This window comes from Hyperoodon ampullatus (genome assembly GCF_949752795.1).
Source record: "Hyperoodon ampullatus genome assembly, chromosome: 14".
NCBI lineage: Eukaryota > Metazoa > Chordata > Mammalia > Artiodactyla > Ziphiidae > Hyperoodon > Hyperoodon ampullatus.
In genome coordinates this window covers 77,190,128-77,214,600 of record NC_136927.1, presented here as the reverse complement: position 1 = coordinate 77,214,600, position 24,473 = coordinate 77,190,128, and the positions used below count along the sequence as shown (strand labels likewise).

General features: G+C 52.0%; 1 protein-coding gene across 1 annotated transcript in view; it reads right to left on the bottom strand.

Moving 5' to 3' along the window:
* Window positions 1-6,353: 6,353 nt before the first annotated feature.
* SLC9A8 (solute carrier family 9 member A8) overlaps window positions 6,354-24,473 on the bottom strand; it is a gene marked incomplete at its 5' end in the record, with an annotated part of 42,602 nt that continues 24,482 nt past the window's right edge. The window contains 6 exons of the mRNA XM_079718591.1: window positions 6,354-6,562; window positions 7,871-8,017; window positions 10,088-10,308; window positions 13,362-13,473; window positions 16,283-16,365; window positions 18,608-18,724. Coding sequence (XP_079574717.1) covers window positions 6,455-6,562; window positions 7,871-8,017; window positions 10,088-10,308; window positions 13,362-13,473; window positions 16,283-16,365; window positions 18,608-18,724 — 788 coding nt within the window. The 3' untranslated portion in view covers window positions 6,354-6,454. The remainder of the gene's footprint in view (window positions 6,563-7,870; window positions 8,018-10,087; window positions 10,309-13,361; window positions 13,474-16,282; window positions 16,366-18,607; window positions 18,725-24,473) is intronic.

The following is a 24,473-nucleotide window of genomic DNA, read 5'->3' as shown; positions in this document are numbered from 1 at the left end:
AGTGACTGTTTGAGTGTGAGGAAACAGTCCTGGAAATTCCCTAAGATGTTGCTTCATTCTCCTGACGGAATTGGGTCAGAGGCCCATTCCTCAGCATTCTCAGGCGAGGGGAGTGGAGTGACCATAAATGGCTTCATCTCCCCTCAGCTCCCCTGGGGGTCGAGTGGAGGTCATGGGGCCCTCAACTTTGTGTGTGACCCTCTCCTGCAGCCTTCTGGCCTCCAAGGAAAATACTTCTTCCCTGGTTTGCTCCTCTTCACCCTGAGTGCTTTTTCTAGACACTGAGAAGGTTGAAATGTGAATGAAAATACCCAGTCCCACGCAGGCTCTGCTCACCTTTACTACCAGGGTTCCATTTCATCCAGGCTGACACTCTGCTCATTTCCCAGCCTCCCCTGCAGTCATCGGTGGCCTGGGAAGATTCTGCTTTATATTTGCCAGAGGCCCATCACTCCAGTGCCACCTGTTATCCCACCTGCACGGTTTCATTAGGGTGGAGGAATCCTTCTCCGAACCCAGGTCTCCGTCACAGGGGGGAAAGGAGCTGAGGGCCACGTGCACCTCCTACCAGCGCTGCTCCCTGACTGGGTTCCCTGCCTGACGCCAGCAGGCATTGGTTTGGGCGTGCAGTTGGCAGTCCAGGTAGAGGAAGGGTCCAGGATGTGATTTAATCTCCCCCCACCCTTCCTCCTTTGGCCTGGGGGTGGGGATGCATTGCAGGGTGGAGAGGAACTAAGAGCCCCGGTTCTGGCCTGTCAGGAGGCTCATGCCTGGGGTCAGGAACGGTTCTTCTGCCTGGTTTCGTTTATATCACATGTATTTTTTGTTTGCACCTGTTACCATAAGTAGCTTCAGATACCTTCTGGAAGCATGAGAGAGTATAAACAAAACAGAGCCGCCAGACTCCCCACAGATACCGCCACCAGCTTCCATCTGACTCGCACGGCCGTGTGGGTTCAGAGCCTGGCTTCAGTCAAAGGCCTGCCAGGGGCCAGTCTGCAACCCCAGCAGGGAGGAGGGCGGCTAGCCCAGCGAACCCCAGGAAGGACAAGTCCCTCGCACCTGTGAGGAAGCAGCTGTGGCTGGAGGCTGGAGGCTGGGCCCGAGCTGAGCCCTCCTGCTTGGCCTCACGTCCTCCTCACTGAGGGACTGTGTGCTCAGGCCATTCAAGATGGCTGTCTCCTGCTCTCTGCACATCCCCTGCTCGACCAGCCCCTGCTTCCCTCACGTGACTATCCAGTCCTCTTCATCATAGGGCTCAATTAGTTCCTGGTAACCAAGCCCACCTGACATCCATCCCCCCTATAAATGGCAGCCTCCTCCTCCCCGATGTGGTGACTGCTGCCGTGTCCTGGTGTCCCGTCTGACGGCTGCTGCACGCCGTGGGGTTTCGCTCCAGGACCGTTTGTTAAGATCCCTCTGTCCAACAAACCGTTCATGTCTCTGTTGCTGTCTCTAGGCTCTTCCTCTGCTCTCAAGGCTGGGCAACTACAAGGCTTGTGGGCCCGCGGGGTCCAGCCCAACAGGGACAGAGGCAGGAACTGGGCCCCAAAGCCCGCACTCCTGCCCACTAAGCACTGCGTTCTGCCAGGCTTCTGGCCGCGAGAGCCGGGCAGGCGTGGACAGAGCGGAGTCTAGGGGGGCGTGACCCAGCCTTTGCAAAGCCACGGAACACAAACACAGAAAGTGGGTCTGATTCAGCAGCATTCATTTTTATTTCTAAATAAGAATCCAGTGACATTACTGTTTTCCATCCATTTCTGAATTCTTTAAAGAGTCCAGTGAGACGAGGTAGAGGCTCCAGCAGAACAGCTGCAGGTCCCTCCACCTCCGACCCACCTTCGCCTCTGCAACCCACAGCCCCACCAAGAAGAGCAGCGAATCATTTCTCAGGCACCAGGACCTAACAGCTGCCTCTCACATCTTACTTGGGGGAGGACAAAAGAACAAGCCTGACCTTCCCAATAGTCCTTATGTCAAAAAGCTGCACTTAAAAAAATCCTTCCTTTTTACAAAGAAAATTACTCAAAAGAATACAAGATTCTGATTAATCTTGAGAACAAATCAAGCTTTGCAGGAGCTGTACTGGAGAAAATGCTAAAGCCTTTGGTAGCCACGAACCCCGAGTCAGCCGAGCAAGTGAGGAGCCTTCCCCGGCCCACGGGCCTCCGCGGCTCCTCAGAGCAGCGCTGGGGCCTGGAGAAGTGGCTCTGCCGCGTGGCTGACCAGCTCCTTGGACAGGGGCCCATAGCGCTGACAGGTGACCTTTCTCTTGACCACCGAACTGCACAATCCCCATTGGTCCCACGGCCACGGGGCCCGCAGCTGCGCTCCGAGCACTCAGCTCTCTCGCCCTGAAGCCAGGACACTCACGCGGGGCAGCTGGGAAAAGACCAGCTCCTGGGTAGGAAAAGCCACACATTTTTTTTCCCTCTGGGATTAGGGGCTGTGTCGGCTGGGGTGAGAAAGGGTGAAACGGGGTGGGGGAAATTAGAAAGTCTTCTTTCGTAACATGGGCAATGACGGTGGAAGTCCCTGAACATCTAACTCCATTTGTGTGAGAAATGACAGGAGACTAAGTGGAAGGGAGTGTGGCTGCTTATCCGAAGCCGTCACTCTGACTGTGGTGTTTTCATTTAAAACATATTGCCTGGGGCTTTGGAGACCGGGTTCCTGGTAGAACAACTGCTTAATGATTCTGGCTGCTCTACCGGGAACGTTTCAGATAATTTCCTACCCACCACCCAGCAGGAGAATCACATGCCTGCATTCTGGAGGGAATGGGGAAGGAGCAAAGGATCTTTTCTCTTTTTTTGGCATTTGAAGTCCTAACTGACAGGCAATCATTGCTGTTGAGAGATTCCTCCTCCCACTAGAATCAGGGGTCAGTTCTAAGGCCAGAGCCACCCTAAGCCACGCCTACACCTTCCTGTACCTTCGATGGCCCGGACTTGGCTGAGGAGAAGCCGGTCACCACCCGGCCCCACCCTCACTCTCCCCACTGAAGCAGAAGAGGGATTCTGGCTGTGGCCTCCCTGCTGGGGACTTTGCCACGTGTGTGGACCCCCGTGGGAGTGTGGACCTGAGACCCCGGAAGGCCACCTTAGACGAGGGCTTGAAGGAGAAGGCTCCCCACTCACCAGCCTTTCCACGCTCCACTGCACACAGAGGAGTCTGCAGGCAAATCAGGGCCTCCCTAGGCTGACTTGGGGTACTCAGGGGCTGCCAACATTCTGGGCCCCTGGCCTCATGTCAGCCGGGGCCCAGCCAGCATTCCCAGTGTGTGAAAAGAGGCAGCTGGCCAGGGGGAGAGGGTCTGCCCCTGGGCTGAGTGAGCGCCAGACGATGGAACTGAGCCACCTTCCGCCTGGCTCTGTTCCAGCTCAGCCCGAACTTGGTCTCTGGGGACCTAGGAAAAGCCAGCTTCTTTTCCTGTGAGGCCTCACACTCCAAGCCTCTGAGCATGGTTATTCCCAGAGGTCCTACAACCACAGGGCTGCAGAACACGTGATGTATTCCAAGTCCAAAATTGTAGGGCCTGCTGCGGAGCGGCTGCTGGGGGAGCCTTGGGGTGGGGCCTTAGTGCTACAGGACGCCCCAGCTCCCCAAGACGGCATGTCTTCAGAGTTCACTGGCTAGCCAACCAGCTTCCCCAAAGGCACGCACTGACCTTACAGCCTTTACCTCCTCCTAAAGTATTACCTTCTCTCTGTGCTATACTTCTCCTGTCCCATGGCCTAGACCTAGAAGAAAACGTGTGTGAAGTTATAGTTATGCTTGATTTTTTTAATCTTCTAGGCATTTATTCCCCCAACAATAAAATTATTAGGAATGCTAAAGGTAGACAGCAGCAATTTTTGATTCTCAGGCAAAGACATCTGAAAAAAGTCCACCAGAAAAATCTCTCTCGATGGGCTTTGGCCTGTTCAAAGGTGAACAGACAGATGGCTGAGGCACACGGGGCGCCCTCCTCGGCGGGGGAATGCCCTCCCACGCTGCTAAGCCACTACTTGGCCAGCAGAGGGCAGGAGCAGCTCACGGGACGCCCAGGCTGGCGCTGCTCCAGGCCAGGCAAGACTCTCCCCCAGACACCTCCACACAGCCAAGCCTTGGGGACCTCGCCCTGCCCCCGCGTGCTTCTCTACTTACTGTCACCCTCAGGTCTCAGCTAAAAGTGGGAGGACAGGTGGGACCTGGTGACAAAGGGCAGTCTGAACTGAGACGATCCTGTTTTCATTATTTAATCTATGAACTCACAGCCCCCCCAAATTTTTTTCCGGCAAGCTATTGAGTTTACAATGCAACTTACACCTTGGAGATCAGACTCTGAATTTCAGGGGAAAAGTCAGTTACTTATGAATTGGAGAATGAGAGAACAATCTGGCCTCTGATCCCTGCCCCCTCCCCTTATGGACAAAGGTCCCCTCCCTTTGACCTCTTCTCTTTTCCACTAAAAAGAAATAGGAAATGACTGAGACTGGAATTATGCATGGCATTAATCTTCCAGTGGGGATATTAGGTGAAGTAAAGTAATCCTATTTGGCTCAAATTATGGGGTTAAGGTGGGAGATTACAAAAAGAAATGATCATATTTTTGCTCTATCAAGTACAAATTTACTTTTCATGCATAAAAAGGAAGCCATGTGCCCTCCTGCCTGACTGGATTTAGGCTTACACTTCTGGGGCAAGGGAAGGGGTTAGGGCAGGGGTCTGGCCTCATGGGCTGGGTACATGGGTCCTGGAGGGTCCCGAGGTCAGTCCTTCCTCACTCACATCCAGAGCCACGCTGCCTGAGGCTGAGAAGATGGAAACATATTTGCTGCCAGCCCAAGGTCCATGCTGGCCCACTGTGTCCGAAACAGAACCAATGACATGCACAAGATGAATTAAACCATGCCAGAGGGTGTTGAGTCCCAAGGCTCCAGCTGAGACCCTGAGCCACATATGAAAACTGCCAGAGGCCTGTAGATGGGCACAAGCAAGCAGGTAAAGACTTGATAAAGGGCCGGTGAAGGCGGTGGATGCGGGGAAGTCAGAAGCTCCATGTCCTCTGGACATGATTGGCAGCTCCTCCCCTTGAGGTGGCCCAGGGGCCCGGACCATGGGGCCCGGGCAGGGGGGTGTGTGTGTGTGTGTGTGGTGTGTGGTGTGTGTGTGTGTGTGTGCGCGTGGCCGGGGCAGGTGTGTGTGTGGTGTGTGTGCATGTGTAGCCGGGGCAGGGGTGTGTGTGTGTGTGGTGTGTGTGTGTGCGCGTGTGGCCGGGGCAGGGGTGTGTGTGTGTGGTGTGTGTGCGCGCACGTGCAAGCACTCTGTGAGTGAGTCTTGAGGTAGCAGTGGCTGCTCAGGGATTGCAGGTGAGACTCAGATGCAGCTGGCTGCCGGCCACTGGAGTCCTGGGGAGGGGTGGCAGAGGAGGAGCACGGGGACAAATGGGACCCAAGATGGTAGAGAACTGGGAGGGAAAAAAAAAGGTGCTGATGAGCAGTGAAGGTGCAGCAGGTAAACGGTGGGCGGAGCCCAGGAAAAGGGGCCTCTGAACAAACAAGGACCCCTGAGTCAGGAATCGAGGTCAGGGAAGGGACTGCTAGGCTCTCACCACTTTGTAAAAGTGCATGAATTTAAACTGAATTCAAAGACAGCAGCTGCTGGCCAGCATAAACCCTGAAGACTTTCCCTCGGACCCCACAGAATAGGGTCGCTCACCCCCCAAAAACCCAGGGATACGGCTTCCAATGGGGCTCTAGAGAGGTGCCTGTGCCCTCGGGCTCGGTTCCAGTGTAAACCTTCACAGTATTCCCAGAGAACGGCAGTAGCTGCCTGCTGCCCAGGGAGACAGCCTGCGAGGCGCCGATCAGAGGTGAAGAGAAAAAGGTCACTCCGTTTCTCCTTCTGGGGAGTGCAAGCGACGTCACGAAGCGGGGTGTGAGGTGGCCAAGGTGCCCGAGCCTGCCGCTGGCCGGCCCCTCGCCCTGCTGCTACGACACCCGTCCAGCAGGGAAGGGCCCCTGTAACGAAGGCAGTGGCCAGGGATGGCGGCAACGGCGCACCACGCTCCCGGGACGCCCTGCACAGTGGGTCCACGGCAGGATTTCTCCTCTCAGGCACCTCGGCGTGACAGATGACTATTCCCCGGCTACAGAAGCAGAAGGAAACATTTACCTACAAAGGTGGTCCCCTCCAATCCGCGGGCTGGGAAGCCATCCTGAGGGAAGAGGCCCGGCCCAGCGAGGAGCGGGGAGAGGGGCTTCCGGGCAGCTGGCTGGCTCCAAAGGCCTGGGAGGTCCTGGGCTAAGACGACAGCGGCCTGTGCGTCACCCTACTTCCATCCACCCCAAAGAGCTGCCAAGTGCGCACGCCTCGGGGGCCCTTGCTGGGTGGCCGTCCTGGGAGCCGCGGGGAGGCTGGATGGCAGTGCTGCGGCCCCGGCTGCCCGGAAGCCACGCGTCCCGCTCGGTCACAGCAGCTCCTGCTCGTCGTCCTCGGAGCCGGAGGGGCCTTGGCGCACCTCTTCGTACCACTTGTTGGTGAGGGTTTTCATCTGGATGCGCCCGTGGTGGAGGTCCTGGGGCGGGAGACACAGCAAGCCCTTGTCAGCGGTCTGGCTCAGGGTCAGGGTTGAGGAAGGGAGGAGATGGGAGGCAGGGGGCACGGCCACAGCAATTTCAAAGTGTTAACTGACTAACCTCAAGCTGGGATCGTTCTCTGTGGGGGAGGAGAGAACGGGAGGTGTCACCCTGGAACAGGAGTAGGAGGCAGGATGGCATGATGTTAAAAAACCTGGCCTCTGGAATCAGACACACTTGGGCTCTGTTTCCAGCTTTGCCACGTACTGGCTGTGTGACCTCGGGGGGTTACTTCACCTCTCTGGGCCTCAGTCTCCCTGGCTATCAAGTGAGACAACCCGCTGCATCTACTGCATGGGTTGCTGGGAGAATGAAACGAAGCAATCATGAAAAACGTCTGGTGCAGTGCCAGGCTCACAGTAAGAACTCACGTGCTGACAGCGATCCTGACTGCTGAGGGAGGGAAAACGGGGCTCAGAACCAAAGCGGGGCAGCAGCCAGGAGAACCCCTCCCCTCCCCTGCACGGTACAGGATGACGGTTTCAGCAAAGCAGGCCCAAGGTGGTCCCTGAGTGTGTCACTCACTGTCAGGCCAGTGGTGCCTGGAGGGATGGAGCGAGAGCCCTGAGCCTTGGGCCACTGTCCGAGGCCCTGGCAGGTCTGAAATTCCTCAGCTCAGATTCAGTAGCCAATCAATCATCCAGGAAAACCAAACTGGGTTAACAAGTCTATTATTAAACTAGCACTAGAGACTTCCCTGGTGTCGCAGTGGTTAAGAATCCGCCTGTCAATGCAGGGGACACGGTTCGAGCCCTGGTCCGCGAAGATCCTACATGCCACAGAGGAACTAAGCCCATGTGCCACAACTACTGAGCCTGCGCTCTAGAGCCCGCGAGCCACAACTAGTGAGCCCACGTGTCACAACTACTGAAGCCCACGTGCCTAGAGCCCATGCTCCACAACAAGAGAAACCACGACAATAAGAAGCCCGCGCACCGCAACGCCGAGTAGCCCCCGCTAGCCGCAACTAGAGAAAGCCCACACGCAGCAACGAAGACCCAACGCAGCCAAAGATAAATGAATTAAATAAATAAATAAACAAACCAGCATTAAATATGGCAGCAAAGGAAAAACAGCAGATGCAGAGTGCCGCAAGCACATCCAGCCCGCGAGGCTGGGAAGGAGAGAACGCTGAGTGGGGAGAGGCCCCCACCCAACCCGGCACGTGGGTCTTCCCTGCCCACCCTGCTCTTGGCCACTGCAGGCCTTGAGGGAGGAAGGCAAGGGACCGCTGGCCTGCGTCCCACCTCCTGGGTCAGCCGCCGCGTGAAGAAGGGGTTCAGGTACTTGGCGTCCAGCCACAGGAAGCCTTTGAGGTCCTGACGCCTCACGTAGTGGGCTTCGTACTCCTCCTCCGTGAGCTCCGACAAGTGCTCCGACTCGATGGTGTTGCCCTGCGGCGGGTGGGGAAGGCAGCCGAAGGCTCGTCAGCTGACACCTGCCTGGAAGCCCGCACACCACCCAGCCTACCCCCTCGCAGCTCTTCACCCCGGCCCCCGTGTCCCCAACCCTAACGGTGGCAGCAAGAGGCCTCCTGGGAGCCTTAGGGAGGCGGGAAGGTGTGTAAGAAAACGATGGACATCCAGGAAAATCAGAATTGTGAAGAAGGTGGAAGCTCAGGGCTGGGGCTTGGTCTACTGTAAGCTCTCCACGTGGCTGTCTCTGCGGCCAGGACTGGGAGCTCTTCTAGGCTGTCTCTTTACCAGTGAACTGAACGAGGGAGGCGGCTTTTGTCGTTTTTTGCCTGCAGAGGCCCACTCTGGGTACGTTTGCTGGTCATGTGGATGCAGCAGGGAGGGATGTGGAGAGGCAGAGGGAGGGAGGGAAGGACCACCCACCCTCTGCAGGGGCGACCACAGGCAGTTTTGCACCGTCGCCCCCAAGCGCAGGTGTACCCCGGGTGTAGGAGGTGGGAGAGAGGGAGGGGCAGGGAGGGCACTTCCCGGCCGTGGAGCAGTGCTTCTCAAACTCCGGCCGGCATCGGAGCCACCTGGAGCTTGGGGAGCCACAAAATGCTGGGCCCACTAGGCCCACCTGCAGTTCCTGATTTAGCAGGTCTGGGAGGGGGCCCAAGAATGTGCATTTCTAACAAGCGCCCACTGATGCTGCTGGTCCAGGAACCCCACCTTGATGACCAGTGATGGAAAGTGGGGTGGTTAAGAGTCTGTGTGACCACAGCTGTGTAATTTGGTCTCTGTGCCTCAGTGCTCTCATCTGCAAAATGGGGATCATGAGACCATCTGCTTCCTGCAGGTTATCAGGGACAGTCCAAGGAGAGCGCAGGCACCACAGAAAACGTGGCCTAAACAGCAGCTGCTCCCCCCGAGCACACATCCTGGTTCTACCAGAGCTGTGCTTGGCCAAGTGTGGCTGCACCTCTCGGCAACTCACCAGAAATGCAAATTCTTTGGGTGCCCACCCCAGACCTGTAAGACCCTGGAGCCCTCCACCAATCCCGACACCCACTAAAAGCTTTGAGAACCTATACTTGAGCTTTGGTTAAAAACAGACAAGGCTGGTGGATGGGGGTGGGGGGAGAAGGGCTACGGAGAGTGAGGAAAGTTCGGTGAGCCAGCCCTGTCTGATGTCATCTGAAGGTTCTCCCAGCAGCACAACTCTGGCTGGAGAGGCCGCGGGCAGGGACTGGAGGCCAAGATCCACCCAGACTGGACTTTCCAGAGGGAGAGGTGGGCCACATCCCCTTTCCCCACCTCTGGTTGAGGATTTCTGTACCTTCCAGGGCTGAGTAAAGTTACTGATGGCCTTGAACAAGGGAACTAGAAGAAGATGCATTTCTGCAAAAGCATGTGCGTGGAGCAGGGGGTGGTGCAGGTAGGCAGGACGGAGGCCAGGGCTCCGCAGCCAGGGCCCGAGGGAGCACAAGGCAGGAAAGGCACAGTCACTGTGACTCAGGGGAGGAGGCAGAGGTGGGCAGGGGCCCGGGGGCCTCGGGCTCGCTGCAGCTGGCCCTGGGCACCTCCACCCCCAAATCACGCCCTTGCCTGTCCTCAGTGGAGGGCCCTCTCCCGTGACTCTCCAAGCCTCTGTGAGCACTCTCCCCTTCTCCAGCCCCAACAGGAGGCTTTTCAGTAGATGCTAGGGAATGATATGATTTTGTCATTTTGTGATTTTGAAACCCTCCTTCCAGTCCCGGCCTGATGGGGTGGTGTGGTTACTGGCAGGGCCGGAGCGTTCCTGGAAGCGTCTGCTAGGGGTCCACGTTCCCACGGCACTGCCTCCGGGGCTTCACGAGGCCGGCAGACAACCCACCCCAAAGAGCCACGCTTCAGACCCCGAGTCCAACCTCCTTGTCACTCTGGGAAGCTGGTGCGTGCGTGTGCGCACGTGCCGTGCGCCTATGCGTGCGTGCCCAGGGACGGATCATCCTCAGGTCGTGTCTCGTTTCCCCATCTTCTGGCGGCGAGTGGGGACGCACCCTCTGCCCCCGCCTGGCCGGCACTCACCATCTTCTCGGTCTTGCTGAGGTTGACGTCCTTCTTGTTCCTGCGGCGCGCCCTGGCGTCCTCGATGTCCGCGAGGCGGATGAGGGGCATGGTGCTGCCGCCCAGCAGCAGGATGGTGAAGAGCACGATGCTGATGGTGGTGGTGCCGATGAGCTGCCGCTTCTCCATGGGCTCCAGGTCCAGGTGCAGGCTCAGGGCGTAGGGGATGGCCCCCCGCAGGCCTGGGAGACAGTGAAGGGGGTAAGAGGCACGGGGGCAGGCGGGAGGGGGCAGCGGTTCTCCGGGGATCTGGGCCCAGCCCGGCACCACGGCCGCTCGACATTCTAACGCACCCACTGGAGAGCGCGAGCTCAGCCTGTGAGGCTCTGGGGTGTGAGAGAAGCAGGCGCAAGGAACGGAGGCTCACCTCCGCTCCCACTTCTCAGGGCGGCAGAGCGGAGCCGGCGAGGTGACCTGTGCGGGCTGTGAAGCGCCGGGCGTGTGCGTGTTCAGGATTTATCAAGCCCAGCGCTTATGTTTTAGAAACACGACAGCTGGTGCAGACGAGCCCTCCCTGTGCTACGTGCTCCGCGGGCACGACCTCATCCGATTGTCACAGGAAGCCCTGTAGAGCTGGTCCTGTTATTCTCACAGCGCACAGATGAGGCGCCGAGACTGAGAATGAGGTGTCCTCCCAGGGCCACACGCTTTACTGGCGACGGCACAGAATGCCTTTTGCCCAACGCCCATTGTGGTGGAGATGCCACCCCCGCGGTGGCCAGCGGCTCAGGGGACTGCATCACGGCCTCTCCCTTACTTCCTGTTCTGGTTCCCTGAGAGGCTGCTGGCTGGACTGAGGGGTATGGACTGAGCTGGGAAATGGCACGTTCTCTCTAAGAAACTTCCGGGCTTGCCTGGTGCCATACAGGGGGGACAGGAGCTCCCAGAGCAGCAGGGAGGAGAGCCATCAAACGAGGAGTCGTGTGAGGGTGAGGGCCTGAAGGAGAAGGGAGGGCGGGCCGAGCACACAGTGACAGGATCTGACCCAGACGTGGAGGCCGGCGCATCACAGCGTGATGGGGGGCTGGCTGCTGCACCCCAGACCCTATATGGGGACACAGCGGGGCGGAGGGAAGGGGGTGGAATTAATAGAGACACGGGGAGCAGAAGCAACAGGTCACAGCAGCGAGGGGAAGGTGGGGTGACCAGGGAAGGGAAGGGCCTGGAGGATGCCCGGGTCCTAGGAGGCTTGCTGCGCGATGGTCTGGGCACGGGATCAGGAGTCTGGCTCCTGGGTCCACCCCATGGCCCCCTGCTTTCCCTGGGGCCTCCCAGGCTGGCACGAGGAACTAGACACAGGCCTGCCATGACGGTGGCCCGAGGATGAAATGCCTTGGCACAGAACAGCACGTGCACACAGGAAACACTTCGCAAGAGGGAGCCACATGTTACTGTCTCCTGTGGAAGGAAGCGGGATGCTGGCAAACAAGCAGCTTGGGCAGGAAGGTAAGTTCCGTCCTAGACAATGAGATCGCAAGAGCTCCACAACATCCAAGGAGGGTTCAGACACTGGAGTCTGGATCCCAGAGGCAAGGCCCGGTCAGAGGAAACAGCTTTGGGAGGGTGGGAACCAGATGGAAGTTGAGGCCACAGGACAGGTGAGCTTGTGAGAGCGCAGGAGATGAAGCAGGTCTGAGGCTGACTCCTGAGGAAGCCAATATTTACTGAGGTGCCGGTAAAGGCAGATGGGGACCTGGACAGGAGCCTGAGGAGATCCCAAGGGAAAGGAGGGGAACCAGAGCACGGCCTGGAGGCCAAGGGAGGAGGAGAAGAGGGTATCCTCCCAGTCAGAGGGCAGGTCAGTGGGAGGAAGGAGCCCCAAGCCGAGGAGGCGGGTGGGATGAGGGCTCACCGGTGCCCACCAGGGGAGGCTGGGGACGCTGCTGGTGACCCGGGCGAGGCCAAGTCCAGCCCTGAGGACAGGAGGGGAGGAAGTGGAGAAAATGGGCACCAAAAGCTCGCTCAAGAGGTCTGGCCACGATAGGAAGAGATGGGGAAGCAGCTGGAGGGGATGAGGAGCAGGGGTTTTGGCTGAAGTTGTTGGTTTTTTGCGGGGAAAAGGAGAATCTTCAACTGTTGAATGATGGAGGAGCCAGTGAGACAGGGTGAGGATCCAGGAGAGAGGGAGGGAATCGATGGAGAGAGGCCTGGAGAGCCTGAGGACACCCGGAACCAAGAGCCCTCCCTGTTTAAAACCACCACCCGCTTCCCTGTAGAGGTCTCCCGCCACACCCCCAACCCCAAAGAGCTCACATACTTTGTAAAATGCCTGATACATTTCTTAGATTTTCTTTCAGATTTTCAAGACCTTGGATCAACTACTTTACGATTTTTTTCCCTCACTGGCAAAAAAGATTAAGAAAAAAAGTTTCTCTCACTGTACACACATATATACACACCTACCTACCTAGATCTGCCACACACACACCTATGTATATATTTTAAACAAGGTCTTTTGAAAAGGAAGAGAAATCTGCGAGAAAGTTACAGATATGCTGTTGGACAGAAAACAGCTTATAAAGCATGTTGCTATACCCTGACCCACACAGAAATATTTTAATTATAATATTTAAACAAGAAAGCACAAAGAACTGGATGTATTGCTCCTAAGTAAATTTAAAGATGTCTACGGATCCGGTTCTTTAGGAGTCAAAGATTTATGAAATCATTTCCATCCTTTAAAAAGTAGAGGAATATGGGATTGAACAGCAACTGAAATGGTCAACTAAACTATCAGAACTTAGTAACTGAATGAAAAAAAAAATCCAAATCTAACCTGTAGTATAAAAAAGTTTAAACTTTAACCTTTTTATTCTGAGCCCCTTGTTACTCCAGCCTAGAAAGCGCTCAGGCGGGAGGGGCGCCGTGCATACCTTGCCCTGGGCTACCCTGTCTGTCCGGGAAAGAGTGGAGGGAAGGAGGGCAAATCCTGGCTCTGCCTCCTGCGGCCCCTCATCCCGAGCAAGTCCTTTACCCTTGAGCCTGAGCCTCCTCATCTGTAGAGCGGACACACACCACCCGCTTCCTGCGCTGTGGGGAGGGGTACCGCCTGTGAAGGGCCTCGCTCAGGGACTGTGTTACAGCAGGCGCCCTTATGTGGGAGCACGTGCAACTTGGGGCTGATGAGGCACGCTCGTTTTGCAAGGGCTCCGGGGACAGGCAGTGCATTCTCCGCAGCGCCTGTGCCTTTATCACACACACCTTCCCTCCACCGTTCATTCAAGGTTGCGCTTACCGCTGAACCACATGATGAACATCATCTTTGGTGTGATTTTATGATCACGGAAGAAATTCAGGAGGTAGGAGAGAGGGAAAATGTTCACCGCTCTGCCAAACAGCACAAGCACCTGTTAACAGCAACAAACTAAGTCTTAACATGGAAACCTCTGGTTCTTTAAGTTGAAGCTTGTTGAGGCTAACACAGACCTGGTAACACACCCATTATAAAGGCAGCATCCCCTTGTCATCAAAGACATGAACTCAGTGCTAGGCAAAGACCCAGGAGATGCCAGTTTCTATGTGTCTAGGAAAGGATTAAAGCTTTGTATGTTACGTTTCCATTGTCAGAAAGAGAGGACTAACAAGGTACCAATGACAGCTTTAGTAATGCCAAGAGGCCGTGCTGAAGCACCCAGAGATTAATTTAAGGGTAATCTGGCTCCTCCAAATGTGCTCCACTGTGGGATGGGCCTGCACTCATCATTCCCAATGGGCTAGCTCTGGAGGAACAGACAAGGTACTCCTGCCTCTCCCATGGGGGCCCCACTCCTCGGGGAAAGGAGCGAAGACTGAAAAGCGCCTACCTATGTCCGTAAGTGCTGCTCCCTGAGCAAGAGGAATGCACAGGTGGGTTCTAACAGGAGGTCACATACAACCTGTCTAGCCAGTTGCTTGCCATGGCTTTTGGTTCCTAGCCATCTCCCAAGGCATATCGATTTTAACAAAATATAGCTTTATGTAAAGTCTAAATCTTATCTAAGTGGCTTCTTAGAGCTACTTATTAATTTACTTCCATTTTCTTCATCTTGGTTCTCACCATAACTAACTTGAACAGAATAATATATATATGTATGTACATTCTAAGGCTCTAAGTTTATTCTTTTAACCAGCATGAATCGAGTGTGCTTTGGACTGTTGTGCCTTGGAAGGTCAAGTTAATAATTACCCACAATCATCTAACATTTATATGCCAGACAATGCTCTAATCATTTTATATGCGTTATCTTGTTCAATTTACATCCTTCCAAAGGGCTTATGAGGTAGGTATTACTGTCTCTATTTTAGAGACAAGGAAACTGAGACAGTGAGAGGTTAAGTATTAAGTAACAGGTCCAAGCTGACCCAGGCAGGAAGCGGTGGAGCCAAGTCCCAGACCTGGCTCGGTCCCCAGAGCCCATGCCCTTGACCACTGAGTGAGTCTAAGGTAATCCATCTGAGCGGCACAGGCCGTCTCTAGGAGTGCCAGGGCCAGACGGACCAGCTGCTCAGGGGAAACTGAGTCACCACCCCAGGCATGGCCTCATTTTTCTTTCCCTCCCAGCTCAGGGCTGAGATCGCCACCTCCCTGTCTCACCCACTGGAGTCTAATCCTCCATTCCCGCATGTGTGTTTCAGGGCTGACCAAATGTGGCCCCTGTCACCCCGTGACCACACTAAAGGCTACTATACTTTCTATAAAAGACTTTTGCTGCTGTTTTCTTGTCCTAAAACCTGAGTTTGGAGGACACATAACAGTGACAAAAGCAATGAGCTTGTGCCGACTAAGGTAGAAGCACCCAGATTGCAAGGAGAGACATCTTTTTCTTTAGGGTCCCTTATCTTCTCTGCCTCAGGTTCCCCGTATGCCAAATAGGCAGGCCTCACTGGTTTGCACATGGTAGGTGACAGTGATTTAAAAGAAACAGCCTGCCTCTCAATAGCTGTGTTTTGTTAAGTGGAGCTGGTAATAAAAGTTAAGATGAATTATGGTAACTCAACAAGGTGTGCTTTGTGAGTGCCTTAAATTAACAGAGGATCTAAAAAGACAACAAACAGATCAAATTAGGGACAGGAGTATAGATCAGCAGGAGGACCTATGGGAGATGAGTTCACACTGACGGGACAGAGACACAGGAGGGACACGTACAGAGACACAGGAGGGACACGGACGAGGGACCTGGGAACACCAGGCTAATGCCCAAATGTTAGCCATTCCCATCACTTTGATCAGACGCCTGCGGGAGTTGGACCTTTCTTTTAAATGCTTAAACATTTATTTTTCTCCCATTCCATTCCCAAGATCTGATTTGAATGCAAATGATTAAACTTCTATTTTCGTTTTTTAAAGGTACATTTTAACTTGTCTCCTACTGCCACCACCCCTCTCTCGTCCAGTTACAACACTGTTTCCCAAATCTTCTCAATGATAAGAATCACCTGGGATGATGACTCCTCCAGATGAATCTCCAAAGGAGGTAAGGGCCTCGTAATCTTTACCTTGAACAAGTGTCCAAGGTCATGATTATAAATGGACACATTTGAAGGAAACCACAGCAAGAATTAGGTATATTCATTATAATCATCCAGAAAAAGTAGAAAAGAAAAAGAAATCATCCCCAGTTCTACAACCACTGTGAACATTTGGCTGCATTTTCTTACATATTTTCTTTTTTCTATGCATGCTGTTTTTACATGGTTATGATCAATTACACATTCAATTCTGAAATCTGCTTTTGCTACCTAACGTTAAAAACTGGTAAATTTTTTTTATTTTTTATTTTTTTTTATGGCTGTGCCATGCAGCCTGCAGGATCTTAGTTCCCTGCGGACCAGGGATCAAACCTGTGCCCCCTGCAGTGGAAGCTCGGAAGTCTTAACCACTGGACTGCCAGGGAAGTCCTGAAAAAAATGGTAATTTTTAAAGAAGCCTATAACAATTCAAGGCCAATTAAAATTAAAACCAAGCAAAAATTCTTTTCTAGGGATATTTATTTACTTAATTCCATCCCTTCCCATTTATTGTATGTTCATGAATTTTTAACAAAAAGAAACTTCAAACAGAAGGCTGTCTATGTAGCTGTTGACTTTGACCAGTTAACAGTTACATAAATGAATGCAGAATATGTGGTTATCGATCTACAAATAAGTAGTTAAATAAAAAACAAGGAAAATACTTACTATGCACCAGATGACAAAGGAAATTTCAAACTTGTGAGGGAAACTAAAAATGGACAGGCCAAGAAATGCAAACACACATGTTTCTGAAACAAACCAAAGAATGGATTATTCAGCCTCAACTATTTTCTTCCAATACAGCACGGGATTGTCATGCAAGCAAACATTCAGAAGTTAATCAGAATCCAGTACACCACTTTGCTTATTTTCTGGAAAATCCTGCGACCAGTACCTTGGCAAACCTGTCCCTTTGATTCTCTCATTCTTTTCTATCACATAAGCAACAAGTGCTTGCTATTCAGAATCTCCTAATTTAATAAGCCAGCTGTCAAGTACCCATGCAAATAAATACTCTCCCACCCGGGGACGACGATAAATATATGAATCTGTCCATTTGCCGAACACTGTGATTAGCAAGGATCCCAACTGCAGGAAAGTGGCAAAAATTCAGAGCAAATGACTGCAGACGCCATGTGACTAGTGTGAAAGGGCCCTTTGTTAACTTCCCTGCCAGAGGGGACAAAGCCAAATGACTGACTTCACATATTTAATGTTGCCACAAAGTTTAGAAGAAGGCTTACACCCTGCAGGATTTGCAGGAAGAAATACATTTCAACCCTTGGCTCCACTCCACAAGTCAAAGAGAGTCTGACATTTACTCTTGCTGTACAAGCAGTCATTTGTGTATCCTAAGAAAAAGCACCTTAGAAATTCCTAGCACTAGGCTCCCCGCTTAGACTGTGACATCCTCCAGAATAAACGTAGAGCCAGGGAGACAAAGACACTATTTTAAAAGTTGAGCATCATAAAACATCAAGGCTGTTTTAAAACATTTCAGCAATGTTTTTTTTCTTCAAATGTGTATCCTTTTAGAACAAGTCCACAAGCTGGACAGTATACTTACCCTTCTCCTCCTTGAACGTTTTTCTTATCAAATATTTTTGTCATCTTTTGAAATCAGCTTATTTAGAACACATTCAGATCTATGTAATGCTTTTCCCTGGCAGCATGAATACTATTATGTGGATACGTCATGGTTAATTTAATGAATCCTTGATGGATATGTAGACTGTTTCTATTTCTGATATTGAAAAAGTAACAACAAACATCCCTGTGCACAGACTAAATTCCTGATGGTAGAATCGCTGGGTCAAAGAGTATGTGCCTTTTAAATTCAGACTGACGCTGCAAATGACTCTCCAAAAAAGATGGCATCAATGTATATGCCCATCAACAGGGCCTATTTTCTATACGTTTGTGCCAGAAGTGGGGAATCACCAAACTTAAAATCTGATGGGTACAAAATAGAATTTGATGGATGTTTTGCTTTACATTTCCTTATGGTGAGAGAGTCTTTCGCCATGACTTTCTGAGAAGGGTGCTGTGGAAACAATACCCACTGGGCCAGGAAGAGACAGACCGCTTCCAGACTCACTTCTTAGCCATGAGACAGTGCTCAGATCACGTGACCTGAGACTCCCTGTTTGTGGAATGAAGCCTCTGCACAGCTTGCCCCCGACTCCCAGCACGTGACAGTGCGGAACTGGTGCTTCGAAATGAGACAGCCCACAGAAATGCCAGGGGAGGTGCTGATGATGACAGGCAGAGCACAGCCACTTGGGGGCCGGTGTAAAGGGACAGTGCGAGAGTGGTTCCTTCACTCCCAGGTATAAACTAGGGGCAGGTACATGATGGGTTCAGACTGTGATGCATAACTGAAACTGCTTAAGAGAAACGGTCATCACAGTGTGGCCCAGGCCAGCGATGACACCTCTAATTCAGGATTTGCCTGAGACACGTCCTTCAAGATGCTCTTGTGAACAAAGGATCCTGTGGACAAGTTTGGGAAATGCTGTCATTCTGTCTCTCTCTTAGAAATTCACAATGCACGTTGGCGGAAAAGTCTCACAAGTTCAGAAACTTGTTAAACTTTATTTACCCCAGGATTTCCCAAACTGTTTTTTGACTATGGAGTCTTTTTTCACTTAATTCTCATCAATATCAGTTCCAAGGAACACACTTTTTAGAAATGTCACTTTCATATATTGCAAATACATGAGTCTCAAATGTTCATTATTAGCAGTTCTCATTATTTTTTGGTCTTAAAATTATAGGCATCGAAAGTTCCATTTGTTAGGTATTAGGCTTACTTTACGGAACGTGAAAGCCAGAGTAACAAACAAAAGATAAGGGAGTGCAGCATCTGGCTCTGAGGAATTCTGCTGCCTCTTCTGTCAGGGAAAATCTCAACGGACTCCCGGAAGAGTCTGAGGAAGAACAAGTAGCTCTGGGTAGGCCCACGTGGGACCACACAGAGGCAGAACTCACCGCACAAGAAGGCCACAGTCCGGAGGGTTTGCTGCATGAGGATCTGGGTGACTGGGGACAGGTTATGGTGTGTGTAGTGAGACATCACGATGCCTGAGAATAGGATGGCCATAATGCCTAGAGAGAGACAAAGGGGCAAAGTGCACAGACATGAACAGAACAGAAAAGCACCTTCCATGTGATAGGCAATAATGCCTCACACTTCCTACAAGTCCCTGGAGCCTACAGTATTAGGTGTTTTAAGAAAAAGGACGGGAAAATAACACCCGAGGCCTCCCAGCGGCTGCAGAGAACTGCTAAGGGCCCTTCTCTCCGGCAGCTTCATTATCGGCTGGGTGACCTTGGGCCAAGTTTCTTCCCCTCACCAAGCCTCAGTTTTCTCAACTGTACAGTGGGACTAATAGTACCCACGCTCATGGAAATGTTAGGAGGGTAATGCAGAGAAGCCATGTAAAGTGCCCTTCACAAGACCAGGGCAGAACAGGTGTGAGCTGTCACTGTCATTCACGGATAGAAGAGGGGCAGGTGAACCACCCTTGGGACGGAAAGGGAACATAAGAATCTGGGTATGGAGAATGGGTGGATTTTTATTTACTCTGTCATACTTTAATTTTTCCCATAATTGCCATGAATTAACCTTATAATATGAAAAGAGAGATGTGTGATTTAAAAAAAAGCGATGTCTTTTCCTTAAAGGTCACCATGAGAGAGTCTACAACTTTTGTTGTGTACTCAGGATTTGAGTTTCAACTTTTGTCCACTGCCCCTAATCACTGCTGAAGCCACTTCCATGGGTTTCCTCTCCGTGTCTCCCTGGCAAGGCAGCAGCAAAGAGGTCTTTATTTCGTGTAAGGAAGCTGAGATTTTTACAAAGCCATTAAACAAGCTGCCAAGATACATGAATTCCAAGTCAAACTTTATAAGTAAAAATTTAACTCACTTCTGCCGTTTTGTAGAAACAGATTACTGGCTAACTTTCCATTTAAAAATGAGTGAAGCAAAGGAGAATGTCCTACTTGGGAGGGCAGGAAGCAAAGGAACTGGACAGGAAGGGCGCTCGGGGGACAGAAGTTTAGCTTTGACACCTGAAGGCTGGGTCTCTTCACAAGAAGACTCAAAAAGGGGCCCTGCTTCCAATTTCCCTCTTCCATTCCCAGAGCTAGTACAGGGCGTGGAAGAACGCCCTTGGTCTGCTGGCCCAGTGTTACCTGTCGTCCATTTAAGTGTTTCCACGTTCAAGTGACAATCCTCTCCTTGGTCCTGCCATGGGCAGAGCATGTCTGGCATACTAGCCTGACTTTTACACCCTAATCTTGAGTTGAGGAAATATATGCACAGGAGTCAAAGAGATGTCTTTATATCTGACTGTACATAAATGCAGTTTTTTTTTTTTCTTTTTGGTGCAGTAAAGTTTGTTTTGGCAGAAAACAAAATGACCGAAAAACACAGAATTGTGTTGGAGACATTTCAGCTGCTAAGCTTGCTGCATAAACACCACCTTACAAAACAGAGGAAAACCCTGCTCTTTCTGGTGCCCAACAGGTATTTGCTGGCCGGAGAGATAGCAGTAGCTGGAACGTGTTATCTCCTAGCCCTCTTGGGAAACAGCAAATTCCTTTGCTCTTTCATTTTTCCCAAAAAGGAGGCCAGACAGGGAAATTCCAGCAACGCTGCCCAAGAGCCACACCTGACGAGCCTGGAGAAGGGAAAGGAGAGGGCAGGAGCCTTCTTTACTTGCTACTTTAGAGCAGTGAGAAGACTCCGGAAGTCACGAGTCGTTCTGAGCCTTGCTCCGCTAGATAAAACACACAATAACACCACCTCCGGCCGTCCCCTCAATGCATCTGCTCTTCTCAGTAAGCTCCTGCAGGCGACCACCCGAGAGCTTCTCCTTCCTGACTCTGCACCTAGACCACAGGCGCCACAGGGAACGTGAGGTGAAGCAGAGGGAGAGACCAGAACCGTCGAGGTTGGGGGAGGAGCACGCGGCACAGCACACTTCAGTTCCTATGGACTTGCTCCTAAGCCTCTCTCTTCCTTCTGTGCAGTCCAGTGCTAGAGACGGCTCTGGCTTCTGGGCTCTCAAAGGGCTTTGTTTCGCCAGCCTGCTTCAAGAAGGGTTATCAATTCACTGCAAAGCTGAGGCTTTGGAGTTCTTACCCTGAGGGGAAAGTCAACCCCAGAGGAGCCTGAACCACTTAAGCTGTGAATCACACCCGCTTAAGTTGTGACAGGAGTGGCCTTCCGCCCACGTCGCCATTCTGCCCACAGAACGAGGTCGTCATAGCCCACGCGAATCCCGGTATTAGACAGCCACTGCAGAAAGCCAAAGGTTCTGGAAAGTCAGCTCTGACAGTGAAACGTGGAACTTCCCGTGGGACTGAGCATCAGGAGAGGCCACTGCCAGAGCCCCAGCAAGCTCTCCTCCACAGGAAACAAGGAGACAGGCTCGACGCAGAAGGGGTCTGGCTGGCCACTTTAGTCTGGTGCACTGTAGGCCAGGGGTTGGAAACCCAAACTCCTCAGGGGCCAGGCAATAAAAATAAAGATAAAAACAGTAAGTGGGTGAGTGGCACATGGGCAAAGAAGGCACAAGCCCATCTATAAAGGGCTGATGGCAGCCCTGTGGATGGGGGCCTAGTGCTGACCAGTCTTCCTTCTGGTTTTTGAGAAACTCCAGAAATCTGTTTCTTATGGGAAATCTTCCAACTTTCTTTTTTTTGGCCGTGCCGCACAGCTCGCTGGATCTTAGTTCGCTGACCAGGGATCGAACCCCGGGCCCCTGGCAGTGAAAGCAGTGAGCCCTAACCACTGGACCGCCAGGGAATTCCCAGAAATCTTCTGACTTTTAATGACAGCAACTAACTGAAGTGTTTAAACATTTTCTGTAGAGATAAACAAATCCCACTTGGGGGCTGAATTTGGACCATATAGAAATGGGCCCTCTGGACAACAAAAGAGTGACGAGCCAGCCATGACATTCATGCCAGTCTAGTCTGGGGTCGGGGGAACTCTCAAATCCCGGGGGCTAAAGGAAAGAGTCAGGGTCAGCAGTGGGTACAAAAGCCGCAGGGACAGCTCAAGTGTCTGCCCTACGTGCCCCCCCTAAGCCCAGGTGACTTTACCACCCAGACGACCCTCACCCACTGCAGCTGCCCCCGGCATAGGCTGCAAAGACACTGAAGGGGAAAGCGGTCCAGCAGGCTCACTCCTGGAGATAAAAGGTCTGGGGATTTAAAACATGCCCTGGAATGAAGAATCCTGATACATTTACTTCTTTCAGAAGGCAAATTCATTTAAGGAAGTAGACAGCAGTGCAGCAAACGGTCAGCCTCTGAAGGAAGGCAGGAAGAGAAGAGAGGGAGGGAGAAGGGAGGAAATCCATTTCTAGTCTCAGTTAAATCCATTGTTTCAAATGTAATTCAGGAATAAAGGGATTCAAATCCAAAAGGCAGGAGCTGAAAGGGTATTGTGTACAATTTCTATTGCACTGAACTTTACTGTGGGTAAAACACGAAGTACTTCTTGAAGGATGAGTCAGGCCATAGTCAGTTTTCTTTGTTAATTACCCAATAAAGGAACATATTTTGCTATAAAAAATCTGAACTCAGAGGTAAAGAGTAAAACAAGACTCTCCATTCACACCACCTGCCCAGAGGTAACTACTATTAACAGTTCAACATGCAGATTGCCAGCTCTTTTACGATGCCATTATAAAGTTTATCTGTCTTTAAAAAAAGTAATAAACAGGGTCTTCCCTGGTGGCGCAGTGCAGGGGACACGGGTTTGAGCCCTGGTCCGGGATGCTGCAGAGAGACTGGGCCCGTGCGCCACAACTACGGAGCCTGTGCTCTAGAGCCCGCGAGCCACAACTGCTGAGGCCTGCGCGCCTAGAGCCCAAGCTCCGCAGCAAGGGAGGCCACCGCAATGAGGGGCCCGCACACCACGGCGAAGGGTAGCCCCCGCTTGCCACAAGTAGAGAAAGCCGCGCGCGGCAGCGAAGACCCAATGCAGCCAAAAAAAGAAATAATGTATTTTTAAAAAGTAATAAACAGTATCATATGACAGATATGACACGTATTACTGGCACAGTGATTTTTAAAAAGTCCTCCAACACTTGGCTTTGCGTGTGTACCAGAATGCCAACTCCTTCCCAGGCCTACAGAACCCTGCGGGACGGGGTCCCTGCCCCTCTGTTTCAGCCACGCTATCCTCCTGCTCTTCCTGGAGCAGGCCAAGCCCCCTCAGATCTATCTGGACTCTCGGCGCCTGCTGCTCCCGCTGCCAATCACTCCCTCCCCAGAGCCTCCAACGCTGGCTCCTTTTCACCACACAGGTCTTAGCCCCAGTGCCACCCCTTTGAGGACAGCTTCCTGACCCCCTACCTCATAAGGTCCCTGCCCCCGTGACACTCCATTACATTACTCTGATTTCTTTTTTTCACATCACTTCTTACTACCTGAAATTACCCTATGTGTTTGCTTACTTGCTTACTATCTTCTTTCTGCAGGCAGAAACCTGATCTTGTCTTATTACTGTACCTCTGAAACCAAGGAGTGTTCTCGGCACAGGGTAGTCATTAAATAAATATTTACTGAATGGATGAGTGAAAGGAGGTTTTTCTTTTTCTTTTTAAAATTTAATTAATTAAATAAATAAATTCATTTTTGGCTGCGTTGGGTCTTCATTGCTGCATGCGGGCTTCCGCTAGTTGCGGCGAGCGGGGGCTACTCTTCATTGCAGTGCACAGATTTCTCATTGAGGTGGCTTCTCTTGTTGCGGAGCACAGGCTCTAGGTGTGTGGGCTTCAGTAGTTGTGGCACGTGGGCTCAGTAGTTGTGGCGCACGGGCTTAGTTGCTCCGCGGCATGTGGGATCTTCCCGGATCAGGGATCAAACCCGTGTCCCCTGCACTGGCAGGCAGATTCTCAACCACTGCACCAGCAGGGAAGCCCCAGAGTGGCACTTTTATTGTGTCTACTTCATATGAGGAAGTGGAAGCTCAGAGTGGTTAGGTCTGCTCTCTGCAGTTACACAGCTAATGAGAGGTGGAGCTGGGATTCAAACCGAGTCTGTCCGGTGCCCTTAACCGCTGTGTTCTAGACACACAGATCTAGGTAAATTATTCTTAGCGAGAGCATCCTGTTTGGTGGTCCTGGTAACCACTTAGTCCTTCGTGACAGTCAGGAAAAGCAGAGCACAAAGAAGAAGGAGGGAACGGCACCGAAGACACCTTTCCTGTTTGTACCCTTACGTTAACAGGGTGAGCCTCCCCCTCTCTGAAAACCTTGCGTGACAAACATCCCACCGGCAGAGTGTGGGCAGAGCCAGCCCGTCACCCAGAGGCGGACACGTGTGTTCTTGGCTTGCATGTGCTCTTTTCGGCCCCATTAGCGTGCACGGCAGAGGTCCCCAAGGAAACGAAACCCCTACAAATAGAAAACACTGCCTCTCTGAAGAAAAGACAAGAAAAACACTCCCTGGTTTTAATCACAAATTTCAAATGGATGCATGAAATATATCTTTGCCAACAGGTACTCAGTGTTCATCTCAAAGGGGTGGGGAATGATCTAGAAAAACAGAGGTAAAAATAGCTAGGCTAGAGCCAAATGACTCACAGGTAGTGTTTATGTAAGTGCCAAAATTCAGGAAAGATAAGAGGGGGAACAGGATGGCAGATACTGGGAGGAAATTATCCAAGAGAACTGGCTTGGGATTAAAAACAAACGAGACCCTGAGGTTTACAAAGTTCTCCAGCGAAAATGGCCAGAGTCCTCTCTGCCTCCTCCTTGGCAAGACCTGCTCACAGAGAACTCATGTGTGATGCCAGACAGTGACCTGAGGGAAGGAGAATTCTGCTCAGCAGC